Source organism: Amblyomma mixtum, chromosome 8, assembly GCF_055824585.1.
Source record: "Amblyomma mixtum isolate Tamu chromosome 8, ASM5582458v1, whole genome shotgun sequence".
Classification (NCBI taxonomy): domain Eukaryota; kingdom Metazoa; phylum Arthropoda; class Arachnida; order Ixodida; family Ixodidae; genus Amblyomma; species Amblyomma mixtum.
Genome location: NC_143019.1, coordinates 16,824,922 through 16,848,888, shown reverse-complemented (window position 1 = coordinate 16,848,888; position 23,967 = coordinate 16,824,922). Strand labels below are relative to the sequence as shown.

Sequence of the window (23,967 nt, the reverse complement as noted above, 5' to 3'; positions counted from 1 at the left end):
GCAGCACACATGTCGGCTCTCTCATTATCCCTAATGCCAACGTGACTGGGAACCCAGCAGAATATTATAACATGTTTTTGTGTTGTGATCTTTACTATGTTGTGTATGATGCTTCCTATCAGTGACTCCGTGGCATTTTTGGATTTTAATGCTGTAAGAACGCTCAGTGAATCTGTATAAATGATGCTGTTTTTGATGTTTTCATTTGTTATTTTCTGTACCGCAACACAAATGGCATAACACTCAGCGGTGAAAACTGTAGCACAAGACGGCAGTCGTACTGCATTTTTATTTTCTCCTTGTATTACTGCGCTTCCTACATGAGCATGAGTTTTTGACCCGTCAGTATAAAATGACGTGTAATTTCTGTATTTTTCTTGTAGTGCTAGATATTCTTGTATTATATGGTCGTGTGGTGTACAGGTTTTCCTGAGGCGTGTTAGTGTGACGTCACACACTGTGGGGAGAGTGTACCACGGTGGTAGCGCTTCGTGTCTTGGGGCAATATTTTTGATTTCGTTTAGTATGTTCAGAGTTTGACATTTTTCTTCGAAGCGCAAGAGCAACGGCTTAATCGCATGGGGCTTGTTGTTGAGTATTCAGGATGGGCATTTCGTGACAATTGGGTAACAGATGTTTGGGCTGAGAAAGGATTTTGAGGATGTATGTACAAGTTAGTGCTGTTCTTCGATCTTCTAAGGAAGGTTCATTAGTTTCCACATACAGACTTGCTATTGGTGAAGTTCTGTAAGCACCGGAAGACAACCTTAAACCAAAATTGTGGACAGGATCCAGTCGTTTTATGTAGGACGGTCTTGCTGAGCCATATACTATGGACCCATAGTCTAACTTAGAGCGAACCAGAGAACGATATATATGTAACAGGGAAGCTCCATCAGACCCCCAGCGTTTTCTTGATAGTATTTTCAGCACATTGAGGGCCAGGGAAGCTTTTTTCTTTAAGCTGTTTATATGTGGCAAGAAAGTGCGCTTTTTATCGAAAGTTATCCCTAGGAATTTATGCTCTTGTTTGACAGGTAGTGGGGTTTGGTTTAAATATAGTGTGGGGTCGGCCTGTAGGCCTCGTCTCAAAGAGAACAGAACCGCTACTGTTTTCTGAGGGGAAAATCTAAATCCGTTTCTATCTGCCCAGGTAGCCAGTTTATTTATTGTTATTTGTATTTGCCGCTCACAGGTAGGTATGCTGGAAGACGTGCATGCTATTTGTAGGTCGTCTACGTAAACTGAGTACATTATCGATTTTGGGATTACTTTTCCTATGGAGTTCATTTTGATGACAAATAAGGTCGTGCTGAGGATGCACCCTTGGGGCACTCCAGTTTCTTGGATAAAAGTCTTGGAGAAGGTTGCGCCTAGGCGGACTCTGAACGTTCGATTGGTCAGGAAGTCGCTCAAACAGCTAAGCATCCTGCCGCGGATACCTAGGTCCGCTAGGTCACGGAGGATACCGAACCTCCACGTGGTATCGTAAGCCTTCTCCAGATCAAAGAAGACTCCGATACAGTGTTGGCTGTGGATGAACGCTTCCCGGACTGTGTTCTCAAAGCGTACAAGGTGATCGGTTGTGGAACATGTGTTTTTAAAACCGCACTGGTGTATATCTAAAAGTTGCTGGGACTGAAGTATGAAGGTTAGTCTGATGTTTAGAATGCTTTCGAATGATTTTGCTATACAGCTAGTTAGTGCTATTGGCCTGTAACTGGTGGGACTAGTTTGTGGTTTGCCAGGTTTTAGAAAGGGTACTATGATTGCTTCTTTCCATGCTTGGGGGATTTCTCCACTCATCCATATTTTATTGAAAAATTTTAGGAGAGCCTCTATGGCAGCCTCAGAGAGGTGAGCAAGCATGGCATAATGTATATTGTCTGGGCCTGGTGCTGTCATTTTACCGGATGTTAGTACTGTGTTTAGTTCCTGCATGGTAATAAGCTGATTGTAGTCTTCATGTATGCATGTTCCAAAGGGCAGGCTTTGTTTTTCTACTATTGTTTTGTGCTTTTGAAATGTGTGTGTGTAGTTGGATGCGCTTGAAACTGTGGAAAAATGCTCACCCAATATGTTGGCCTGCTCTTCTAATGTTGTTTGAGTACCGGGTGTTGTTAGCATTGGAAATGTGAACGGAGTAAAATTTCCTGTGAATTTCCGCACCTGCTCCCACATTTTCTTTGATGATATTGAGCTGTTTATGGAGGATATGTACTCTTGCCATGATGCCCTTTCTGCGCTGCGTCTAATGTATAGTGCTTTGGCTCTAGCCCTTTTGAAGATGAGCAAGTTTCCTGCAGTGGGATATCTGCGAAGGTTGCCCCAAGCCTTGTTTTGCTGCTTTTTAGCCATTGAGCATTCATTGACCACCAAACTTTATGTGTTTTTCGTGAAATTTCAGATGTTTGTGGGATGGCTTCTATTGCTGCAGATATTAAGCATGTGACAAATTTTTCATTTAGTTCTTCTATAGTGAGGGTTTCGGCATATTCTTTTTCTAGTGTGGCCTTCGTTCTGAAAAGTGCCCAATCGGCGAGGTGAATTTTCCATCGCCGTGGCTTCGTAGGGAGGACGAATGTAGCTGATGTTAGTTTTAAAACCGTAGGTAAGTGATCGCTTCCCCGGGAGTCATCTAAAACATCCCAAATAAAATCATTAAAAACAGATGGTGATGCAAATGCTAAATCGAGGCAGGTCATTTTTCCAGAGCTGGGGCAGCAGTACGTGGCTTTTCCCGTATTCATTAAACATATGTTATTCGAAAGAATAAAATCCTCGATGAGCTGACCCCTGGAATCAGTATGCTCACTTCCCCAGAATGAGGAGTGTGCGTTAAAATCCCCTATTATTACATATGGCTCTGGCAACTGTTCCAGAAGTTCTTCTATGTCATGCATGGCTATTGTGTTGTGTGGTGGTATGTACACAGAGCATATTGTTATTGTTTTATGGCTAATGATGCGACCGCTTCTAAGTTCGTCTTTAATGATACCTCTCTTGCAGGGACATCGCTTTGCGTTATGATAGCGACGCCTCCTGAGAGTCGGCTAGCTTGTACTCGGTCTTTACGGAAAATATTATATTTTTTTAAGATGTTTGTGTGCTGTGGCTCAAGGTTCGTTTCTGGCAGGCACACAGCTGTAGGTGCCATTGTTTTGAGCGTATCGGTTATGTCTGTGTAGTTTCTGTGTAGACCTCTACAGTTCCATTGTATTAGATGCGCCATTGTGATAAGTTGGGGATTGGGGAAAGTTACTTATTCTCAGGGGCAGTGATTCGTGGTTTCCCTTTTTTCTCTAGGGAGTCTCGCCGCCGCTGCAGCGGTGGCGAACCAGGAGTTGTATCCATCGCCACTTTCGTGGCGCCGGATTTCGGCGGAGAATCCGCGGATACGTGTGTTTTAGATGTCAGCGGACTTTCGCTGACATCCATCTCCTCCACGGTGGACGTGGAGGATGTTTCTTGTTTGCGATGGCCCGTGGCCTTCGCATTCGTCTTTTTTGTTGGCAATAGTGAATCATGCTCTGCTCCAGGGGCAGAGTCTCTTGGGTCAGCAGTTGCCTTCTTAGAGGGGTGGGGCAACAGGTCCAGTTCAGCAGAGCTGTTCTGGGTGTCTGTCGCCGAGGATGCCGCTGGAAAGTGGGATCGCGTGGTCGCGTGGTCTTCCCGCGAAATTTTCAGCCCTGTGGACTGTGTCACCGACTTCTGTGGTGGGGACTTGGTTGTCGTCCCCAGGTCCTTCGGATCGACCTGTGTGCCGACAGAAACTGAAGGCGGCGGCGGTCCCCGCGTCACCGCTTCAGAGTATGTCCCTTTCTGTTGGAAAGAGACGCGTTTTTTTGCTTCAAGGTAGGACAGGTTTTCTGTGGTCTTCAAAGTTATGATTTGTTTTTCTGTTTTCCAGACAGGGCACGACCTGGAGTACGCGCCATGTGCGCCATTGCAGTTGATGCACTTTGGTGTGCGTTCGCATCTTTCTTCTGTATGTGCGTCTTCTGCGCATGTGACACAAGTGGGTTTGCCTCGGCAGGCCAACATGCTGTGTCCAAAGCGCTGGCACTTGAAACATCGTCTCGGATTCGGTATGTATGGGCGGACTTTACAATGGAGGTATGCGGCATGGATGGAGTCAGGCAGAGTTGTGCTATTGAAAGTTAGTACAATATGTTTGGTCTTGATTTCAGCATTGTTTCTCCGGATGGTTATTCGTCGGGCTGCTATTACTCCCTGTTCGGCTAGTTCTTCCATTTCCGCATCGGTACTCTGTAGGAGTTCATATTCAGATATGACGCCCTTTGAGTGGTTCAGGGTGCGGTACGGGGTTACCTGTATGCTCATTTCTCCAAGATTCTGTAATGACATCAGTTTGGTGCTCTGTTCTTTTGTGTTTATTTCTACAAGGAGGTCTCCGGTTCGTTGCTTTTTTGCTTTGTAGTCTTTGCCTACACAACTTTTTAGCGTGTTGGCGATGACAAATGCAGATAGGTTGGCTACCGGTACATTAGTGTTTGAGTGCAGCATAAAAAACTTCGCAAACGTTTCTGGCTTCTGTGGACTCAGTTTCTTCACATCGGTGCGACCCCTTTTCGGGGGTCGATCAGATTTTTTTGCAGATTTTTCCATACGGCATGTATAAACTAAGGGTTCCTGATACTTTGTCGCCTCTGATTCACCCTTATACACAGAGAAAGGTCCCGGGACTCCCCGCCTGGTAGACAGACGAGGAGCCCATCGGCCGAGGATTGACCACTTCCTCGACCGCCACCGTTCAAGGTTTCTTCCCTCCACCTTTCAACCTATCGCCACGGTACGGATGACAGCTTCGGTATGGGGACTAAGGGTCCGTGGTGGCGCCAAGCACCAACACCTCGTTACACAAGGTGCCCTTGCGGGCTGCCCTTTAAGGGTAACGGAGTGGATTCCAAGAGAAGGCAAACGTAGCAGCGGGCGGCAGAAAGTTAGGTGGGCGGATGAGATTAAGAAGCTTGCGGGGATACGGTGGCCGCAACTGGCAAAGGACATCGTAGATGAAATCAAGAGGAATAAATGGGGCCTAAGCGGAGCCGCGGTGGCTCAGTGGCCCTCCCTTGCCTGGCGCATACTGCAATTTAGCTGCCGATGCGAAGATCCAGCTTCACGCAACCTGATTTGGGCATACGGTCACCAGGGACTCCAGGGAAACGAACAGGCCGATCAGGCCGCTCGCGCACTCTCTCCCCGGGCTATCTCCCTGTCCTTGGAAGCCTACTCCGAATCAGACAATCTGGCCCTTACATTCAAACAAATCACCGATTACTACAAGGAGGAGCACCGGCACTACCCGACCCCTTATAAGAGACTGGACGCGCTGACGAGCGCCTCCTCATCAAAACTCTAACACTGTACTGTGCCCGGCGGGGCTTAAGTATTTCAACACATCCTTTGATGGCGCGTGCCAGCTCTGTGGGGAGGTGGTTGACACCTCCCGCATGGTTTGGGAGTGCCCATCTATTCCCCCCCCCCCCCCCCCCCCCCCCCGCCTCAACCCCACCAGAGAGGACTGGGAGGCGGTCCTGTTCGGCTGTCAAGACCTCAAGACCCAAAAAAGGTCTCGGTTCAACGGACGAGGATGGCGTTGCTTGCCAATGCGATTACGGAATAGGGGCTTCACCTAGTATTGTGAGGGGAAGGTGCCAATAGGGCCCTACCCCAATCACATCGCTGTAATTGTTTAATTGTTGATAAATGTTTTTCACCACCGCCACGACGGCCCCTCTTCCTTTCTTCTACCAAATTCTTCACCATAGTACTCGCGACGGCGATCCAACTCATCGCTCAATCATATGGGTCCCCGGCCACCAAGGCATGCCATGTAACGAAGCCGCCCATGAGGTAGCCCGCGCACTCACTCACCGGCACCAGGCATTCCTTCGGAGGACCTTAACCCAGATCACAGCCCTCTTATTTCTTCTCAAGACTTTGCTGAGCACTAACGTGCCGCACGCCGGCGCTACCCGGTTCCTATGAAGGGACTGGGTAAAGCTGGCGAACGAACTCTCCTCAGGCTCTTTACAAACATTAAAAACACCCTGCTGTGTCCGGCGGTTCTCAAGCACTTTAATCCTTTTTTGGAAGGCCGCTGCTCATTTTGTGAGGAGGTGGCCGACACCTTCCACATGGTTTGGGCATGCATGAAAAATCCTTCTCTCCCCCCCATTACCCCTTCCCCTACCCGCGAGGACTGGGGGGCGGCCCTGCCCGGCTGCCAGGAACTATCCGCCCAACAGGGCCTGGTTCGGAGGACGTGCGCAGTGGTCATGACCAACGAGATCCCGGAATGAGGGAGTCCGCCAAGTATTGCAAGGGGCGAGACCCACTAGGGGCCTCTCAGGGGCAAGCACCTCTCTGTAAATATTGTAAGGGAAGACTTCACGTAAGACGTTTATTCTAGCCCTTTCGCCAGAGACGTCTTCCAAGCGAACAGCCTCAAGCGATGACGATGGGAATCATCAGGTGAAAGAGAATGAAGTCGCAGCCAGAGAGGCGACGACGACGAAGGCGAATAAATATCTTACAATATAGCCGAATAAATGCTTTTCACCACCACCACCCCCTTTCTTTTTTCACTCCCTCCTCTATCCCTTTCCCTACGGCGCGGTTAGGGTGTCCACCGAGATATGTGCGACAATTACTGCGTCATTTCCTTTCCTCAAAACCAATTTTCATTTTCAGGGAATGTAATGCGAAGGCAAGATAACCACTGATCTTTCAGGGTAACGGAGCGGATTCCAAGAGAAGGCAAACGTAGTAGGGGGGGAGGGGGGGGGGGGGGGCATAAAGTTGGGTGAGAGGATGAGATTAAGAAGATTGCGGGGATACGGGTGCCGCAGCTGGCAAAAAGAAAGGGTTATTAGATAGAGAGACACGGGAGAGGTCTTTGCCCAGCAGTTGGCGTAGTCAGGCTGATGATGATCAGGAGGAAGTACGTTGCTACAAAAAACTGAATCGATTCGTTCTAAACCCCCTCTACACACTTAACAGAACGCACGTGCCTCTAAAGTGAGTATTAGGAAACTTGCTTAATTTGATGCTTAACTAATTAAACAGAATTTTAAAGATACACTGAGGAGCGCCACACGACGGGAAACAATATGTCTTTGGTTGCACCCAAATACGATTCACCACTTTTTTTAATCACTGGTTCAAGTTACGTGAAACACCCTGTACAGCAAGCTTTCCAAAATGTAAATAGACGAGGAGGGAGAGTATAGCCTAGGATGTGATCATAGATGTATTATTCTGCATATGCGTGCCCTGATCAAAAGAGAAATGTATAAAACAAAAAAAACGAAAGCAAAATTCAACGTCCAACAAATAGCGCTAATAGCAGCAGGCGTTGAGAAAGCATAAGATTAACGCCCCATGGAAAAGTGGGATTGTAATTAGAACTACTCAGCAGTATGGAAATGGAACAAGCAAAGTTACAAACCGCTGGGAAGGAAAAGGAAACCACGAGGCTGACGCAATAAGGAATTTAAGGAGGTCATTGAACAACTACGGGTGGCTTCAGGGAAACAGAGAGGAAGGAATAGACCGAAAATGGGAATCTTATCGATGATAGAAACTGCTTGTATAGGTCCTCGTCCAGAGTAAAATAAAGTAATCCCCTGATCGCGAAGCTAAAGGTGGGCCAAGGAAATTTTGGAACCATATAAGTTGTTTGGGTAAAAAAAAAGCGAAGCGCAAGAGGAGGGTGCACGCTGCTGCAGGTACCGCAGAAGCCCGCAGCAACCACACAGACTTTTTTTTTTATACTGGACGTTTTGTTTCATGAACGTTTATGAAACAAAACGTCCAGTAAAAAAAAAGAAAGCGTGCGTGGTATCTTTCGGATGTCTTGTCCACGTGTCCTTGCTGTGGCCTTCCTCGGTACCTACAGCAGTGTGCCGATCGATATAGAAATATAAAGGTACAGTCGGGGACAAAAGTCTCCGGACCACGTGTTCCTCAAACAAAGCTTATAGCTCTACTATCAGACAGCAGCTGGAGACCGCACTTGTGGAGATGAAAGAACAAAAATTTAACTTTTGCCTCCACAAGGGTGGTCCCCAGCCGCCGACTATTAGCAAAGCTATCGGCTTCGTTAGAGGAACACGTGGTCCGGAGACTTTTGTCCCCGACTGTACCTTCATTAAACAAAGTTATAAGTCGGAGTCCCTCCTGTCTTCATGTTCACGATATGGGCTATGCCTTAGTTAATGTCTCCGAAGGTTTTAATCGCCTGAGGTTCTTTAACGTGCACTGACATCGCACAGCACATGGGCCTCTAGCATGTCGCCTCCGTGGAAACGTGATCGCCGCGGGATCGAACCAGCGTCTTTTGGGCCCAGCGGCCACAGCGCCGGCTTTCGTCATGTTGATGTCTTGTAATTTTGCAGTAGAAGCGTGTGAACTAAACAGTGCAGAACGAATTGGTGGTAAGTGCTGCTTCGCTAGCCAGTTAAAAATTACTGTAGGCACTTCGTTTTCGCAGTTTGTACGTGTCTTCGTCTATGGTCCCCAAAGCGACAAAGCGAATAATTTGTTCCAGTGAACCATGCCGGCAGCCGCCGAACAACGTGCAAAACCCGACCGAAAAGGCGGGGAGAACACGATACCAGGAACCACCCTGATGGCCACCATTGGACGCTAGGGCCTAACCTTCTTGTAAGCTTTCCGCGTATAATGAGGCCATTACGTTCATTCACTTCATAAGCGGTTACAAGCCATATTATTTTTTTTTAGCCTCCAGCAGCAAGGAATTCTTGTTCCGCGGAATCAATGCAAGGATGAGCCTGATTGTAAGGGAAAACGTTTCCGTGGGGCCGTCGTTATCTCCAAACGATTCTGCAATGTCTCTGCGCGTCGTCAACAGTCCGCGCGAAATCCGCGTTCCTTTCCACCCCCCCCCCCCCCCCCCCCCCCCCCCCCTCTCTGATTATGATGTTCATGCTGTCTCACAAAAGTAACTGCTCGGGCGCTGTCACCCTCGAAAGAGAAGCTAGGCCTCTTTCTCCTCACATCATGGCGCCTTGTGTTTCGCAATACACTCCAGAATGCGTGTGGTGCGGAGAGATAGCCACCCTCTACCACTCCACATTGGGCTGTCGGGCGAGCCCGATAGAGCCCAAAATTACAAACCCATCAGTCGAGCAGCGGGAGGAGCTTCTGTCCAGCTCCGACCCGCAAGATCAGCTTGCGCTGGTTGAGCGGGCCGAGGAGGCAGCAAGAACCAATGGGACCCTGTACCTAGGAACACCACCTGCTGCTCAAGACCCCAACCCCTAAACCCCGTCCCATTATGCGGAATGAAGTTTATACTACTACTCCATAATGCTCACAGTTGAGCAGTCATAGAAAATGCAGTTCGAAATTCCCACTGACGAGCATGATTGGTCCGTTCATATACCGAACATCATTGCCTTGAGATATATTATAAACACCCTGGCTACAACACAACTGTGGGAGTGTGGGGAGCGCAGGTACTTTGTGCAGCCAAGTCAAGTTTGCAATTTCCACAATCCTGCTGCTTCTACAGACCATCTCGTTGACGCTGCGGCATTGTCGCACGGAATGCAATAAGTGACGTGCTCACCGTGTGCCGGTCCTCGGAGACGGTGAGCTCTGCCGTCCAAAGATTCTCGTGTACGTAGAAAACGTGTCCTGCACCTCCAGTCATCCAACCACGTGGCTGCCTACAGTCGTGACCTGCGCAAATTCGTTATGGGGGTTTGAAACTGTAGCCCATTGTCAACTTTCGTCACGGTTAGCCCGGTGCCTGCTACGGTTCTCTTCAGGTATTTTCTTTGTTCTTTTCTGTTTCTGGAATTTTTTTCTCTTTTTATACATGCGATCAATTAGCATGCCACTATAGGGACCTTAGAAGACAGGAGTAGTGCGACGTTTAGGGAAATCCCCCACGGTGAAGTAAATTTATAATAAGGAAGTAATTACTAAATAGCAGCCATACGGCGTCACTGCTGAATTGCAGTGACGCCTGACATCGCACCCAATTACTCAATCATTCTCAGCATTTTCGCAGCGTATCCGTGACTCACGCATCATTCCAATGTGTCATCACTAATTTCACTTGCAACTAGTTCAGCAGGCCCCGGGGTTCCAAATACTCACACAGCACCCAGTCGTCCGCGTAGTTCATGTATATGTAGTTTCGCACACGGATCCTCGCCTTTTTTTTTTCCCTGATGTGTCACCTCCTTGCTTTTGCACTGCGCGTATATCTTCTACTATAGCGCGCTTGCAGCAGTGCACAGGTGCCAAACAACATGTAAAGCAAGACTGCAAGCATGACCAGTCCTTCAAATATACCAAACGCAACTGATCTTTTATAATTCATGAACATCATGGCCACAATACAACTGTGACAGTAAGGGGAGTTCATATACTCTAGACATCCAAAAAAAGTTCGCTTTCCTTAGCCCTGCTCCTGCGGACTATGCATTTAGATGGTTCCGCAGCATTTTAGCTTTGGCTGAATTGCGCGATGTGCTCACCGTGTGCAGGTTCTCGGAGACGGTGAGCTCTGCCGCCCAAGGCTTCAGGCGCAGCAACGTGGACAACTTCTCCTGTTCCTCCGGTCATCCAGCCCCGCGCTCGGGTACAGCACGGACCTGCACAAAATTGTTACCAGGGGAGGGGGTGGGGGGGAGTAAGGGAATTAAGGGCAAGATAAGAAAAGATCCAGGCAACCCCTGGATCAGCTTCAGCTTTTATAAGGTGACAGTGCTACATGCTGTGCTCAGTTTAACGTCCCCAAACTGCTCATGAGCTATGAAAGACACCGCAGTGAAGATCTTCACAATAATCTGGACCACCCGACGTTTTAACGCGCCCGGACAGTGCACAGCCCATGGCTGCTGTTGCATTTTGCCTTAGCCCTGTGGTAAGGGTGTTCGGCTACTGAGCCGGAGGACTGGGGTTCAATGCCGAAGAATGCCACTGTCTTCACATTAGAACAGCTTATGAAAGGAATATTGGAAGCCATCATATTGCTGAATTATTGTAATGAAAATCATGGTGGCGGATGGAAAAGCATGGTGGAGGGTAGAGCAGCACGACCTTGGGAGAGCGCCCAGGGCTACTTAGTCGGCCAGCTGTGCCGATCCCAGCCAGGCACGCTAGGTGGATTTTGAGAGAAGTATAGGTATTGGGAGGGCGATAAGACAATGGAAGTGGCATTGTCCTAGGTCGGCGTATGGAAGGGGGCAGTTTCTATAGGACGAGTCGGAACGCGCCCGAAAAAACTACAACGGGACTCCAGAGAGCAGTGGGCCCAAATTAATTTTTCGGGGGATGGGGATGCGAGTAACGGAGGGGATGAGGTCGAGAGAAGGAAGTGTGTGCAAGCGAGAGTAGCACATGTTCCGTGATTTGCTTATTTTAGAGGACGGCTTCGCCCTCCGAGGGTGCACTTGACTAGAGGATCGCAGGTGTCCTCCATAACCACCGCAATAAAATTGCAGTACGGAAGGATGTCAGACAGGGAGGCACTATATTTCCAATGCTATTCACCGCCTAGTTGCTGGAGGTATTCGGAGACCTAGATTGGGAACGGTTGGGGATAACAGTTGCGAGCATCCAGTCTACCCTCCGACCGCCCTAGGCGGCGCATATCCTGCCGAACTCTCTCAAGTGGCCTACAGCGACCCTTACCCTCCCGGCTCTCTCGGGGTTGGCAGAGAAGAAAGCTGGGAAGCAGCATCCACATCGTCACGTGGGCGACCCTCCTTTCCCCCTCGTGTATTCGGTGGCCGCACGGGCAGCCCACCACGGGGAGAGAGTTGAAGGAGCCATGAGACAACGCGTGACGGGATGGACGGGATGGACGGAGCCATGAGACAAACGCGGCTTTTCCAGGTGACATCGAGCTTTCCCCGTGCCCGTTTCCTGCTGCCTGCGCTACCGAGGGCGGTTATTGTATTTTGGAATCACCCCAAATAAACGATTTGCCTGCTGGCTATACCTCGGTGTGTTGGTCCTGTCGACCTCCACAGTGTAATCGGGGCTAGCGGAGTGGCATTGGTCCTGAGTGCTCGCTGTGTCGTCCTTAACATCAGCAGAACCCTTTTCGTTAGCCTCCTCGTTTCTGCCTCGTATGTGACTACTGGTGGGATACAGCTGCTGTACAGTTATCTCTTCAGGTATAATAATGGGTGGAAAATGATCCATTCCGCGTGGGTTGTCCAGAAGATCTCATTTAACATCATTAAAAGGTGATGGTGAACTAAACGATAAATCTAAACTGCTAATTTTTGCAGTTTTTAGGGAGCAGTACATGGGCTTTCCTGAATTCAGTAGGCACACATTACTGCACAGAATAAAATCTTCTAAAATGCGACCTCTGGGATTAGTTTCTCCACTTCCCCAGAAAGAGGAATTCTCCGACTAACAGATATGGCTCTGGTAGCTTTTCTAGAAGTGTTTCTAAGCATCTGAGGTTGAGGTTTCCATTAGCGACCTCAAGGTCGGATACCGGCTTCAAAAAAATCAAAAATAAATAGAACAAATTTGAGTAGGCAAATAAAAATCTATCGACCGAGAATCATGTGAGAAGCTTGGTAACAACTAGTTACGGCACCTTAGATATGTGTTGTACTGTGATCGAAGGAGACCGTTTTGATCCAGAGGCAAGTCATTTTGCTCGTTTCGATGAGTGGCGCTCCAGCTTGGCCTAAATGCCGAAAATGGCCGCAAAAGCAGCAAGCCATACAACCTCTAATGTTGCGTACCACTTTTTGCACCCGACATTGCATACACTATCCAAAGTATACGCAAGAAGAAAAGCCGGTATTCTGGCATGAGAGCTCGGAGCGTTTATGTATGGCTTCTATGTCGACAGCAACTAATACCGCTTTTTAAGGTCGCTTTTGAGGGATATTTGATGATACGTGTTACATTACCGGTTTGATAAAAAACACAATCATGAGCAAACATACAAATTTTGCAGGACACACGCGACAGGAATAACGCTCATTAAGGCACGACAGAACCAAGTTGTATTCATTTATATGTATTTGTAAGCGGCTTCATTGTATATTTGGCTGTTATTTTTTATTATTTATCACAAATGTCCACTTTCTTTAAATTACACTCGTGAAAACAGGTAGGCCACAACGGCGCATAGGTTGGAATGCGCGTTTTTTACATCGGCTCGCCCGTCAAAGTCCACCTGAGCGAAACCTCTCGCTCCTCTGCAAGGCATCTGAAGCCCCTGCAAAACGCCTGAAGAAAAGTGTAGTGTGCTGCCGATCCTTACGAAAACAGCTCGCCAACCTAACTTATGTCCTATGATAGAAGGAAAGGGAAAGAAAAGAATGATGACGAAGCCATGCCCACGAGAATCGCAAACTAAAAACAGGACTGGTGCCGGAGAAATTAAAAAGGAGAGGACAACTGCGCGCCTATGCACTCCATAACGCCTCTTTGTAATCGATTCGATTCACTTACTGTGAATGAAAAGAATAAATTGAGTGAATAGATTTGTGCGACACCGACCACGAATTTTTCAGCATGATCAGCCCAATGCAAAATGTGGCGAAAAAAACACGTGGTAGGTGAACTATTCGTGATGTAGCATCTGGAATATATTTGTTCAGCGTCTAAATAATAGTTCCCAACGCAAATGGTCCGGGAAAAAGTGACGCTGCTTACGAAGCAACCGAATCAGTCAAAGCTTATGCATTCGACGTGTATGTCAGTCGCATGGTATTGGCTAGACCGTCCCTTCATTCCTTCTTTATTCATTTGAGTTGTTTTCCCACTAGCCTATTTTAGCACAACGCTATACTATGTATTCATCAAACATGGCACGGCGTTTCACCCTCATCGTGGTTCGGAATTATATATAGTCGTACCTCGCTAGTACGGACTTCGTTATGTATACGTGGAGAATTTTCGCAAGGACCTAACTTTCTCAGTGTGTTTACGTTTTCTTTGCATGAAAACAAACTTTGGGCAATGGAATAACAAAGCTAAGAACCTCACAGCGGCGTTCATAACGCTGTACTTATCCGCCGCATCAGCACCCGCCGCAGAGGTATGAAGGAGGATGACCTCTGTCGGCTCACGCAAGCTTTCCTCATTAGCAGGATAGTCTACTCCTACCCCTACTATCACCTCCGCCGGAAGGACGAGGAAGCTGTGAACAGCATTATACGTTCAGCGTACAAAGCGGCACTGGGGCTACCTCAGTACGCCAGCACACAGCACCTCCTCCAACTCGGCATCTACAACACGCTCACAGAACTCATAGAGGCACACAAGACCGCCCAAATCCACCGCCTCTCCCGCACTAAACACGGGCGGCTCATACTTGACCGTCTCAACATCAACCCCATAGGCGACGTCCACCCCACGACGCCCATTCCGATAGGGGTCTATAGCCGCCTAGTTATAAAACCAATCCCCAAAAACATGCTACCTGGCCGCCATGATACGCGCCGTCAGCTGAAAGCCCAAGCACTAGATGCCACATACCTTGCCGACGAACACGCAATATACGTAGATGCTGCACGGCAAAGTGCAAACACATACGTGGCTTGTGCAACCACGCCACAATCTACTCTCGTCACCGCCGCCACAGTAGTAGCTCACTCTCCGACAGCGGCAGAAGAAACCGCCATCGCGCTGGCCATCGCTGACCCACGTACCAGCACAGTCCTCAGCGACTCCAAAAGAGCAATACAAAATTACTCGGCAGGTGTTATCTGCCACCCCGCTGCACGCATCCTTCGCGGCTGCACTCCCGACCATAAGACCAACCTGGTCTGGGCACCCGCCCACGCGGGAAACTCTGGAAACGAAGGGGTCGACCGACTAGCCCGAGGACTAACCAACCGGGCGGCCGGCCCCACGGACCCAGACGCTCTTGCCGAGACTCCCCAGACCTTTGCCGAAATTACCAACCTCCACAGAGAGATGAGACGCCAGTTCCCGCCTCCACACCCCGACTTGAATCGAGCGCAAGCCACCTTGCTCCGCAGGTTGCAGACACACTCCATCCTTAGCCATTCTAGGCTTTCACTCATCACAGACGGGGATACGACCCCGTCTGCCAAAATTGTTACCAGGGAGAAATCGCCACCCAGGCGCACATCCTCTGGGGTTGCGCTCGAAATCCGCCCCCTAGAACATTACTTCCAGCTCCCTCCGAGGAAGGATGGAACCAACTCCTCAGAAGGCCAGACAAGAGCATCCAACTGGCACTCATTTCGTGGGCCCAGGAAGTCGCCCCCACCTGGGGGCCACACCAAGCCCACCTGCCCTAAATCCCGCCACTCTATGGCAATAAAGTTCAATAACACTTTTTGCTGGGCGAGTTGGTTCATTTTGCTTGAGTGGATGCTTGTAGCGCGACAAAAACAGACAAGGGACAGAAGACGAACGGGACAAGCGCTAACGGGACAAGAACGGGAGCGCTTGTCCCGTTCGTTGGTTGGTTGGTTTATGGGGTTCAACGTCCCAAAGCGACTAAGGCTATGAGAGACGCCGTAGTGGAGGGCTCCGGAAATTTCGACCACCTGGGGTTCTTTAACGTGCACTGACATCGCACAGTACACGGGCCTCGAATTTCTCCTCCAAAGAAATTCAACCGCCGCGGCCGGGATCGAACCCGCGTCTTTCGGGCCAGCAGCCGAGCACCATAGCCACTGAGCCACCGCAGCGGCTGCTTGTCCCGTTCGTCTTCTGTCCCTTGTCTGTTTTTTGTCGCGCTACAAGCATCCACTCAAGCTATGGCAATAAAGTTGTTTCTCTCTCTCTCTCTCTCTCTCTCCTGCGTTTCAGTAAGCATTTCGACCAATGCAAAGCAGTAACCTCGTCTTTGTCGCAGCGCACGAGTAAATTTTTTTTTTCTCTCGATCCCCTACTCTTAATTTTCCGGAGGCTGACGTGATTTGTGGCCGATGAATTTCCTCACCAGGGAGGGAGCTTGCTAGATAGAGGCAGAACGGTACTGGAGACCAAGAAGTTAGGTTTACGTACAACCAATATAAAATATTCGAAAAAAAAACAATAGCTGTCACGTGGTTGGACCAAATGAGCAATCCGTTCGCTGCTGTCTCCCGTGCGGCGGTTCTTCCAAAAGCAAAGGGGAGAGAATGAACGCCTACAGCTTCCTTGCCTTCGGCTAGGCAGGGAACTACGACCACGCCTTTGCCCTCTACTACATGCAGAACTCGGGAGAAGCGCTTAGTAATTTCTTCGAAAAGTGAGACAGCACTTGCCTCCAAGTCATAAGTATCAACAGAGCAGCATGGCTGTCTAAGCGTCTCTCGGGTTACTCGCACGGTCCACGGATCCGGAGCCCTCAAAGCGCCCCGCTGCAGCCCGGCCGCGGCTCTGAAACCTTTAACGGCTCGTCAAGGAGACCTGAGCTGATCTGCTGATAACTTCACGCCTACTTGTGGGTTGCCCCTCCACTGTTCTGTTCTCCAGTCACCGCCCTAACAAGCGGAGGGCAGGCAAGAATGCACAAGGCGCGGGTATTCAAAGGCAGCAAGCTGTTACGTCGTCTCGTGGCCTGCTAAAGCGGCGTACAGCGCATTCCGTAGGTCGACGTGTCCACGCAGAAAATTTACAGCAATGGTGAACAAACCTCAGAATACAGGCTGATGGGCTCGTTACTTGGGTCAACTGAGAATGCCGATGGCACACTTTTGAAGTCAACAAGGCGGTACGAATGCGCGCGGCGATGATCTCGTGGCACTGAGCTCGTGGCTACGTAAACTCAGCACCTGTTTGTGCCCCGGCCACGGTCACATCTAGTATAGGGAGGTATACGGGGACACCGGAAACGAGCAGGGCGCGAACACTCGTCCAGGGAGTTGAACTCTGACGCCACCAACGCTAAAAACAACCTGCAGCATTCCTCGGAGGAAAAAGTAACGCAACCACTCGCCTAGACCAAGCTGCACAACTTCGTTTTTTTTTTTGTTTATTTACAATATTGTAAGCTTATCTTGTGATGTTGCACTTCGACCCACTGATGCACATCGACGGTGTCAGTACACTAGCTACCATTCTTTCTGAACAGCCAGAACATCCTACATCTCAACCAAGCAAGCTGTTCATGAATATGTAGAAAATTCTTTGGAAGCTGTCTAGTGAAGGCGATGCGAAGCCAGTCGAAAGCCTTACAATGGCCAGCATGAAGTTCGGAAGAATGGAACTGAATGTCCCCAGTGCCGCCGGATGCCCACCGGCGATACAATGGGCACAAGATTCCCCTGGCCTGGTGCTCGGCTTCTTTAGGGTGAAATACTTGGGAAATGGGTCTTTGAACCCACCTTGTGCAACGAAAAAACCTTGTGCCGTGTCGCTCTTTGACCTCTTATGGCCTTGCGCCATAAGAATTCATCGTCATCATCAAGAATGGAACTGAATGCTGCTATGAAGAGCAAGAGTGACGAGTACACATGCGAATTTAGTGCGCTTATGAAGAAAACAAAAAAACACTTGGATTAAATCTAGCCATCGAAGAGTGCTGCCATGGCTTGGGTCTCCACAGAAAACGCTTCAGTATCTTTGGGACAATGGTGACCGAGAGAACGCCCTTCACGTAGCTCAGCTTTGTCTGCATTGAATAATAATGCTCTCCTCGGTATGCACAGAGGCAAACTCTCGTCACCAACTTCTTTTCGTAATAAATTGGCTTGTTTTTCCCGGATATTCGTTTCTATGAATAATCAACTTTATGGACACATTCACGGGGACATTATCATCACTATCAGCATCAGCCTGACTGCGCCCACTGCAGGGAAAAGGCCTCTCCCATGTCTCTCCAATTAACCCTGTACTTTGCCCGCTGCAGCCATCGTATGCCCGCCCACCTAACTTTATGCCGCCCCCTGCTACGTTTGCCTTCTCCTGGAATACACTCCGTTACCCTTAAGGACCAGCGGTTATCTTGCCTTCGAATTACATGCCCTCCCAAGCCCACTTCTTCCTCTTCATTGCAACTAGGATATCATTAACGTCCGTTTTTTCTCTCACCCACTCCGCCCGCTTCCAATCTCTTAACGTCACACCTATCATTTCTCTTTCCCTAGCTCGCTGCGTTGTCCTTAACTTAAGCTGAACTGTCTTTGTTAGCCTCCACGTTTCTGCCCCATAGGTGAGTACCGGTAAGATACACCTGTTATATACATTTCTTTTGAGGGATAACGGCAAACTGCCATTCATGATCTGAGAGAACGTGCCATATGCGCTCCACCCCATTCTTATTCTTCTAGTTATTTCCCTCTCATGATTTGGATCAGCGGCCACTACCTGCCCTAAGTAGAGCCATTCTCTTACCACTTCCAGCACCTCGCTACCAATTGCGAACTGCTGTTCCCTTGCCAGACTGTTGAACATTAATTTGGTTTTCTGCATGTTAATTTTAAGACCTACCGTTCTGCTTTGCAGCTCATCTCTTGAGAGACTGAGCAAGGCAATGTCATCAGTGAATCGCAGATTACTCAGGTATTCTCCATTAACTCTTCTCCCCAACTGTTCTCATTCCAGTCCCCGGAATACCTCCTGTAAGCAGGCAGTGAAGAGCATTGACGAGATCGTATCTCCCTGCCTGACACCTTTCCTTATTAGAATTTCATTGCTGACCTTATGGAGAACTATGGTAGGTGTGCAATCGTTATAAATATCTTCCAATATTTTCACACAACACTTTTCTACACCCTGATTCTGCAATGCCTGCATGATTACTGAGGTTTCTACTGAGTTGAATACTTTCTCCTAATCAATGAAGGCTATATATAGGGTTGATTATATTCTGCGCATTTATCTATCACCTGACTGATTGCGTGAATATGGTCTATTGTCGAGTATCCTTTACGAAAGCCTGCCTGATCATTTGGTTGATTGAAGACTAAGGTTGTCCTGACCCTATTAGCGATTACCTTAGTAAATACCTTGCAGGCAACCGACAATAAGCAGATCGGTCTGTAATTCTTTAAGTCCCTGACGTCTCCTTTCTTATTAATTAAGATAATGTTAGCACTTTTCCAAGCTCTAGGTACGCTCGAAGTCACAAGGCATTGCGTATACAGGGTGGCTAGTTTTTCGAGCACAATCTCTCCTCCATCCTTCAACAACTCTGCTGTTATCTGATCCTCACTAGCTGCTTTTCCTCTTGGCATTGCTCCTAAGGCTTTCTACTTCCTCCTTTGTTACTGATGGGATGTCCCATTGGTGTGCTCTACTGCCTCTCTCAGTAACATTCTGATTGCAATCGCTACTGTATAGATTTGTGAAGAACTGTTTGGCTACTTTAACTATCTTATCCATATTGCTAATGACATTGCCCTCTTTGTCTCTTATCGCATAAATATGGTTTTTACCTATGCCTAGAATTTCTCTTCACTGCTTTTAGGCTACCTCCGCTCTTCAGAGCATGCTCGATTTTCTCCATGTTAAACTTCCTGATGTCGGCTACCTTGCGCTTATTTATTAACTTCGACAGCTCTATTAGTTCTGTTCTATCTATGGAGTTAGACGTCCTCATGCTTTGCCGTTTCTTAATCAGATCTTTAGTCTCATGAGATAGCTTCCCGGAATTACGAGCCAGAACATGGAAGAGGCCCCTCATCCATCGCTCACGGTGCCGGAGTCTGGCCTTCTTCGGCACATCCAAATGAATGCAGCTATCACCCCGTCTCGCCTCTTCCTCTATCGCTATCGATCAGACCCTTCCTGTCCCAACTGCCCCTGTATCTATGTGGACCTGGCTCATTGCCCTTCTATTGCCCGGCTGCTCAGCAGTTGGGTTCCTACCCCCCACTTTCTTTATCCATCACCACCTGGCTCGACTGGCTTGGCGCTGAAGGGGAGGCAGAACAGCGACTCCTGGTCGCCCAGGTGGTCGACATGCTCGGCCTGTAAATTTTGGCCGAATAAAGGTCTTGTACTACTACTACTACTACTAGGTTATGCGGGTGGAGATAAGAGTTCATTATATTTATTTATTTATATGCTCGGTGATATGCTCGGTCCATGAGAGGTGCGGTGATAAAAGAATGCCTAGGTATTTATACGAGGTAGTCTGAGCCACAGGCACGTTGTTCAGGGAGTAGCAGAACTCGGAATTGGAACGTTTACGGCTGAAAGTCATTGTTTTACATTTGGAGGAATTGAGCGACATGAGCCACTTTTCACACCACTTAGAAATAATATTAAGGTCCTGCTGAAGAAGGTGATGGTCATTAGTCGATTTTATCTCACGGTAAATTATACAATCATCAGCAAACAAGCGCACAACAGATGATATGTTAGTTGGTAGATCATTAATATAGATAAGGAACAACAAAGGACCAAGAACACTGCCCTGAGGAACACCAGAAGTAACGGAAGAAGACGGCGAAGAATAGCTATTAACAAAGGTAAACTGTTCGCGAAAAGAAAGGAAGTTACGGAGCCATGATAAAGTTAGGGGCGAAATTTATATTTACTATTTATATGTATGGAACGAGAATACACGGAAATATTGTTCACGACTCGAAGGGAAGCACTCCGATTATACCTGAAAACCTGCGATTCTCTTGCTTTTTCGTTCTTTTTTTTTGTTAAATGAACGGCTGTATGTGTTTAAAGCTGCCGTAATTACGTCCCCCTGCTAATGTAGTCTGTGTAAATAATGCTATTTGTGAGGTTCTTGTTTAGTATTCTTTCAGTGGCTGCACAGATGGCGTAACATTCGGCAGTGAAGATGGAAGCACATTGCGGAAGCCTTACTCTTTCATTCAAATTCCCTTGTGCCACTGTGCTTCCAACGTAAACATCTGTTTCTGAACCATCTGTACAAAAAGCTCTGAAAGTACTGTACTTTTCCCCGAGCGCAAGAAGTTCTTCTATTACATGTTGCTTTGTGGTTTGTTTTTTTACGGAACTCTGCAAGAGTGAAATCACAGATTGCACGAAAATTGTACCAAGGGCCGCGCAGTGGATCTCGTCTTCGATCAATGCCAGGTAATGTGTCTTCTACGAAGATGTTTTGGCACATCTCTTCAAAACGCAAAAGCATGTGGCCTGGTAGTTTGCGGTTTATTGTTAAAAAGTATTCTAGAAGGGCACATTGTAACTATTTGGTGACAGACGTGTTTAGGTTGTGAACGAATTTCTAGAATATATGAACACGTAAGCATGGTTCTTCTGTCTGTAAATGATGGTTAGTTAGTTCCTACATCAAGACTATTTATGGGCAACTACCTGTAGGCGCCAGTGGGAAGTTATGTAATGGATCCACTCGTTTATGATACGATGGTCTCGCTGACCATGCAATATACATCCATAAACCAGGACAGAGCGTTCCGCAGAGTGGTATATTGCTAAAAGACATGTCCTATCTGCCCCCCAGTGTTTTCGTGAAGGTACTTTGTGTATGCTCAAGGATCGGAAGGCTTTCTTATTCAGCGCGTTTATGAGAGGCTGGCAAGGGAGCTTTATGTCATACGTTATGCCTAGAAATTTATGTTGATCTTTTACGGGTAGCTCAGTTTCGTTCAGGTGTAGGGTGGAATCTGCCTTTAAGCCTCGTTTCAGAGAGAAAAAAAATGGGCACTGTTTTCTCTAAAGAAAAGCGGAAACCATTTCTGTCTGTCCATGTTGTCAGTTTATTTCACTTGTTGGCACATTGGACGATGTGCAGCCCATCTGAAGAACGTCTACATAGAGTGAATACATAATGCACCTTGCAATTATTTTAATAACAGAGTTCTCCTTTACAACAAAAAGTGTTACGCTTAAAATACGCCCCTGTGGTAATCCATTTTACTTAATGAAATTCCTCGAAAGGGTTGAGCCTAGGCGTACATGGAATGAACGGTTAGATAAGAAGTCTTTTAGGCAGGTCAACATTCTGCCTCGGATGCCACGCTCGGCAAGGTCTTGAATAATTCCGAACCTCTAGGTTGTGTCGTATGCCTTCTCTAAATCAAAAGAGACTGCAGTGTTGTTTGTGTACAAGAGCTTCCCGGACAGCATTTCAAGACGAACTAGGTGATCTGGAGTGGAGCATCCCTTTTTAAAACCACACTGACGGATGTCAGGAAGTTCGGAGGATAGAAGGACAAAAGTTTATCTCATATTCAGGACACTTTCAAAGTATTTTGAGAGGCAACCGGTAAGGGCTATGGGTATATAATTGTTAGGAGAGGTTGGTGGCTTTCCTGGTTTAAGAAACTGCACAATAATAGTTTTTCTCCAGGCTTCGGGTACTTTCCCCAATGCCCAAAATTTGTTACAAAAAAGTCTTCAAAGTGTATCTACGACATATCTGGAGAGATAGGCTAGCATTTGATAATGTACCGTCTTTGTCAAAAGTAACCAGGCTGCATGGTTTGCTTCTAGCTTGTATAGTGGAGCCCATGGGGCTTTCCTAAAGATCAAAAGAGGTTGGAAGGTAAGAAGACACCCAGTCCTTACCTTTAACGACCATTACATCTTCAGGGAAGCCGTAAGGGCTCCACTGCACGAGCTAGAAGCAAACCATCCAGCCTGGTTACTTTTGACAAAGACGGTACTTCATATGGGTCGGGTGCAGCCTTTTTATCAGTGGAAATTAGTTCATGGATTTCTTGAAGCGTGATTGAACTATTGCAAGGTTCATTTGTGCTGCCACTTGTTGTGAGTGTGTTTTTCAGCTGTGTTTTTGTATTTTAGGACTGTTTCTGTGTACTGTGACGAACTGGAAACTGCAGAAAAGTATTCACCCGAAATGCTTTCCTGTTCTATATCTGTCTGTACAGCAGGGGCTGTCAGAAGGCGAACTGTGAATGGGGAATAGCTGCCATTTATCTTTAGAGCTTTCTCCCATATGTGTTTTAATGTTGTTGAGCTGTTTATGACGACACATAATTTTGCCGAGAAGTTTTTGCGGCCCTGTGACGGATACATCGGTCTTTCGCTCTCGCCTTCTTAACAGACCCGTGTACTGTGCGATGTCAGTGCACGTTAAAGAACCCCAGGTGGTCCCAATTTCCGGAGCCCTCCACTACGGCGTCTCTCATAGCCTCAGTCGCTTTGGGACGTTAAACCCCATAAAAAAAACCAAACCAAAGTTTGTTCAATTATCCTGCGTTGCATACCTACGGGAAAATCCCCAAGCATTCTTTTCTATCTTTTTAGCTTCCCTACGTTCTTGTATGCAATACTTTTTTACTCTGTTTTACTACTCCAGAGGACTGAGGGATGACTAGGCGCGCAGCGGTAATAGTACACGTCGTGAAAAGTTCGTTAAGGTTGTCTAAAACTGAGGTTGTCGGTAACTATTTTTTTCTAGGCTGGCCTTTTCTCGGAACAGTGCCCTGTAGACGAGATGCAGCTTCCAACGTCATGATTTTGATGGAGTGACTTCTAGTGAAGATGTTGATTAGTATAGGCAGATGATCACTTCCATGTGGGTTATCTAGGTCATCAAATTTTGTATCTAAAAATAGATGGCGAACTAAAAGATAAATCTATACAGCTCATTTGTCCTGAGCTAGGAGAACAACAGGTTGGTTTTCCAGTGTTTAATAGATAGAGGTCATTACACAGTATAACATCCTCAATGAATTGTCCTCTAGTGTCAGTTTTGTCAGTACCCTGAAAGCTGGAGTGCGCGTTAAAATCTCCAGATATTAGATATGGCTCTGGGTGCTGCAAAAGGTCTTTTAATTCATGATTGCTTAGATTAACATGTCGCTCCAGGTACACGCAGCATACCGTAAATGTTTTAAATGTTTGTAGGATGGCTGCCACAGTTTCTAATCTAGTTTTAAGCTTGTGTTCGTGAAATGCAACTCCATTTTTAACGATGATGGGAACGCCATCCGAACGTCTGCTAACCTGCTCTCGGTTGCGGCGGAAGATGTTATAGTTTTTTTAGAATGTTTTCGTGCTTAGAGCCTAAGTTTGTACCTCGATCGCATGGCATTTGGAGAACGTTGG

At 47.5% G+C, this 23,967-nt stretch overlaps 1 protein-coding gene across 1 annotated transcript in view; it reads right to left on the bottom strand.

Annotated features, from left to right (window-relative positions):
* LOC149331504 (uncharacterized) overlaps positions 1–23,967 on the bottom strand; it is a 70,866-nt gene that overhangs the window by 37,242 nt on the left and 9,657 nt on the right. Inside the window, exons 2-3 of the mRNA XM_089557351.1 lie at positions 10,539–10,655; positions 9,620–9,732 (exon numbers count right to left, since the gene is read on the bottom strand). Of these exons, the coding sequence (XP_089413477.1) occupies positions 9,620–9,732; positions 10,539–10,655 (230 nt within the window). The remainder of the gene's footprint in view (positions 1–9,619; positions 9,733–10,538; positions 10,656–23,967) is intronic.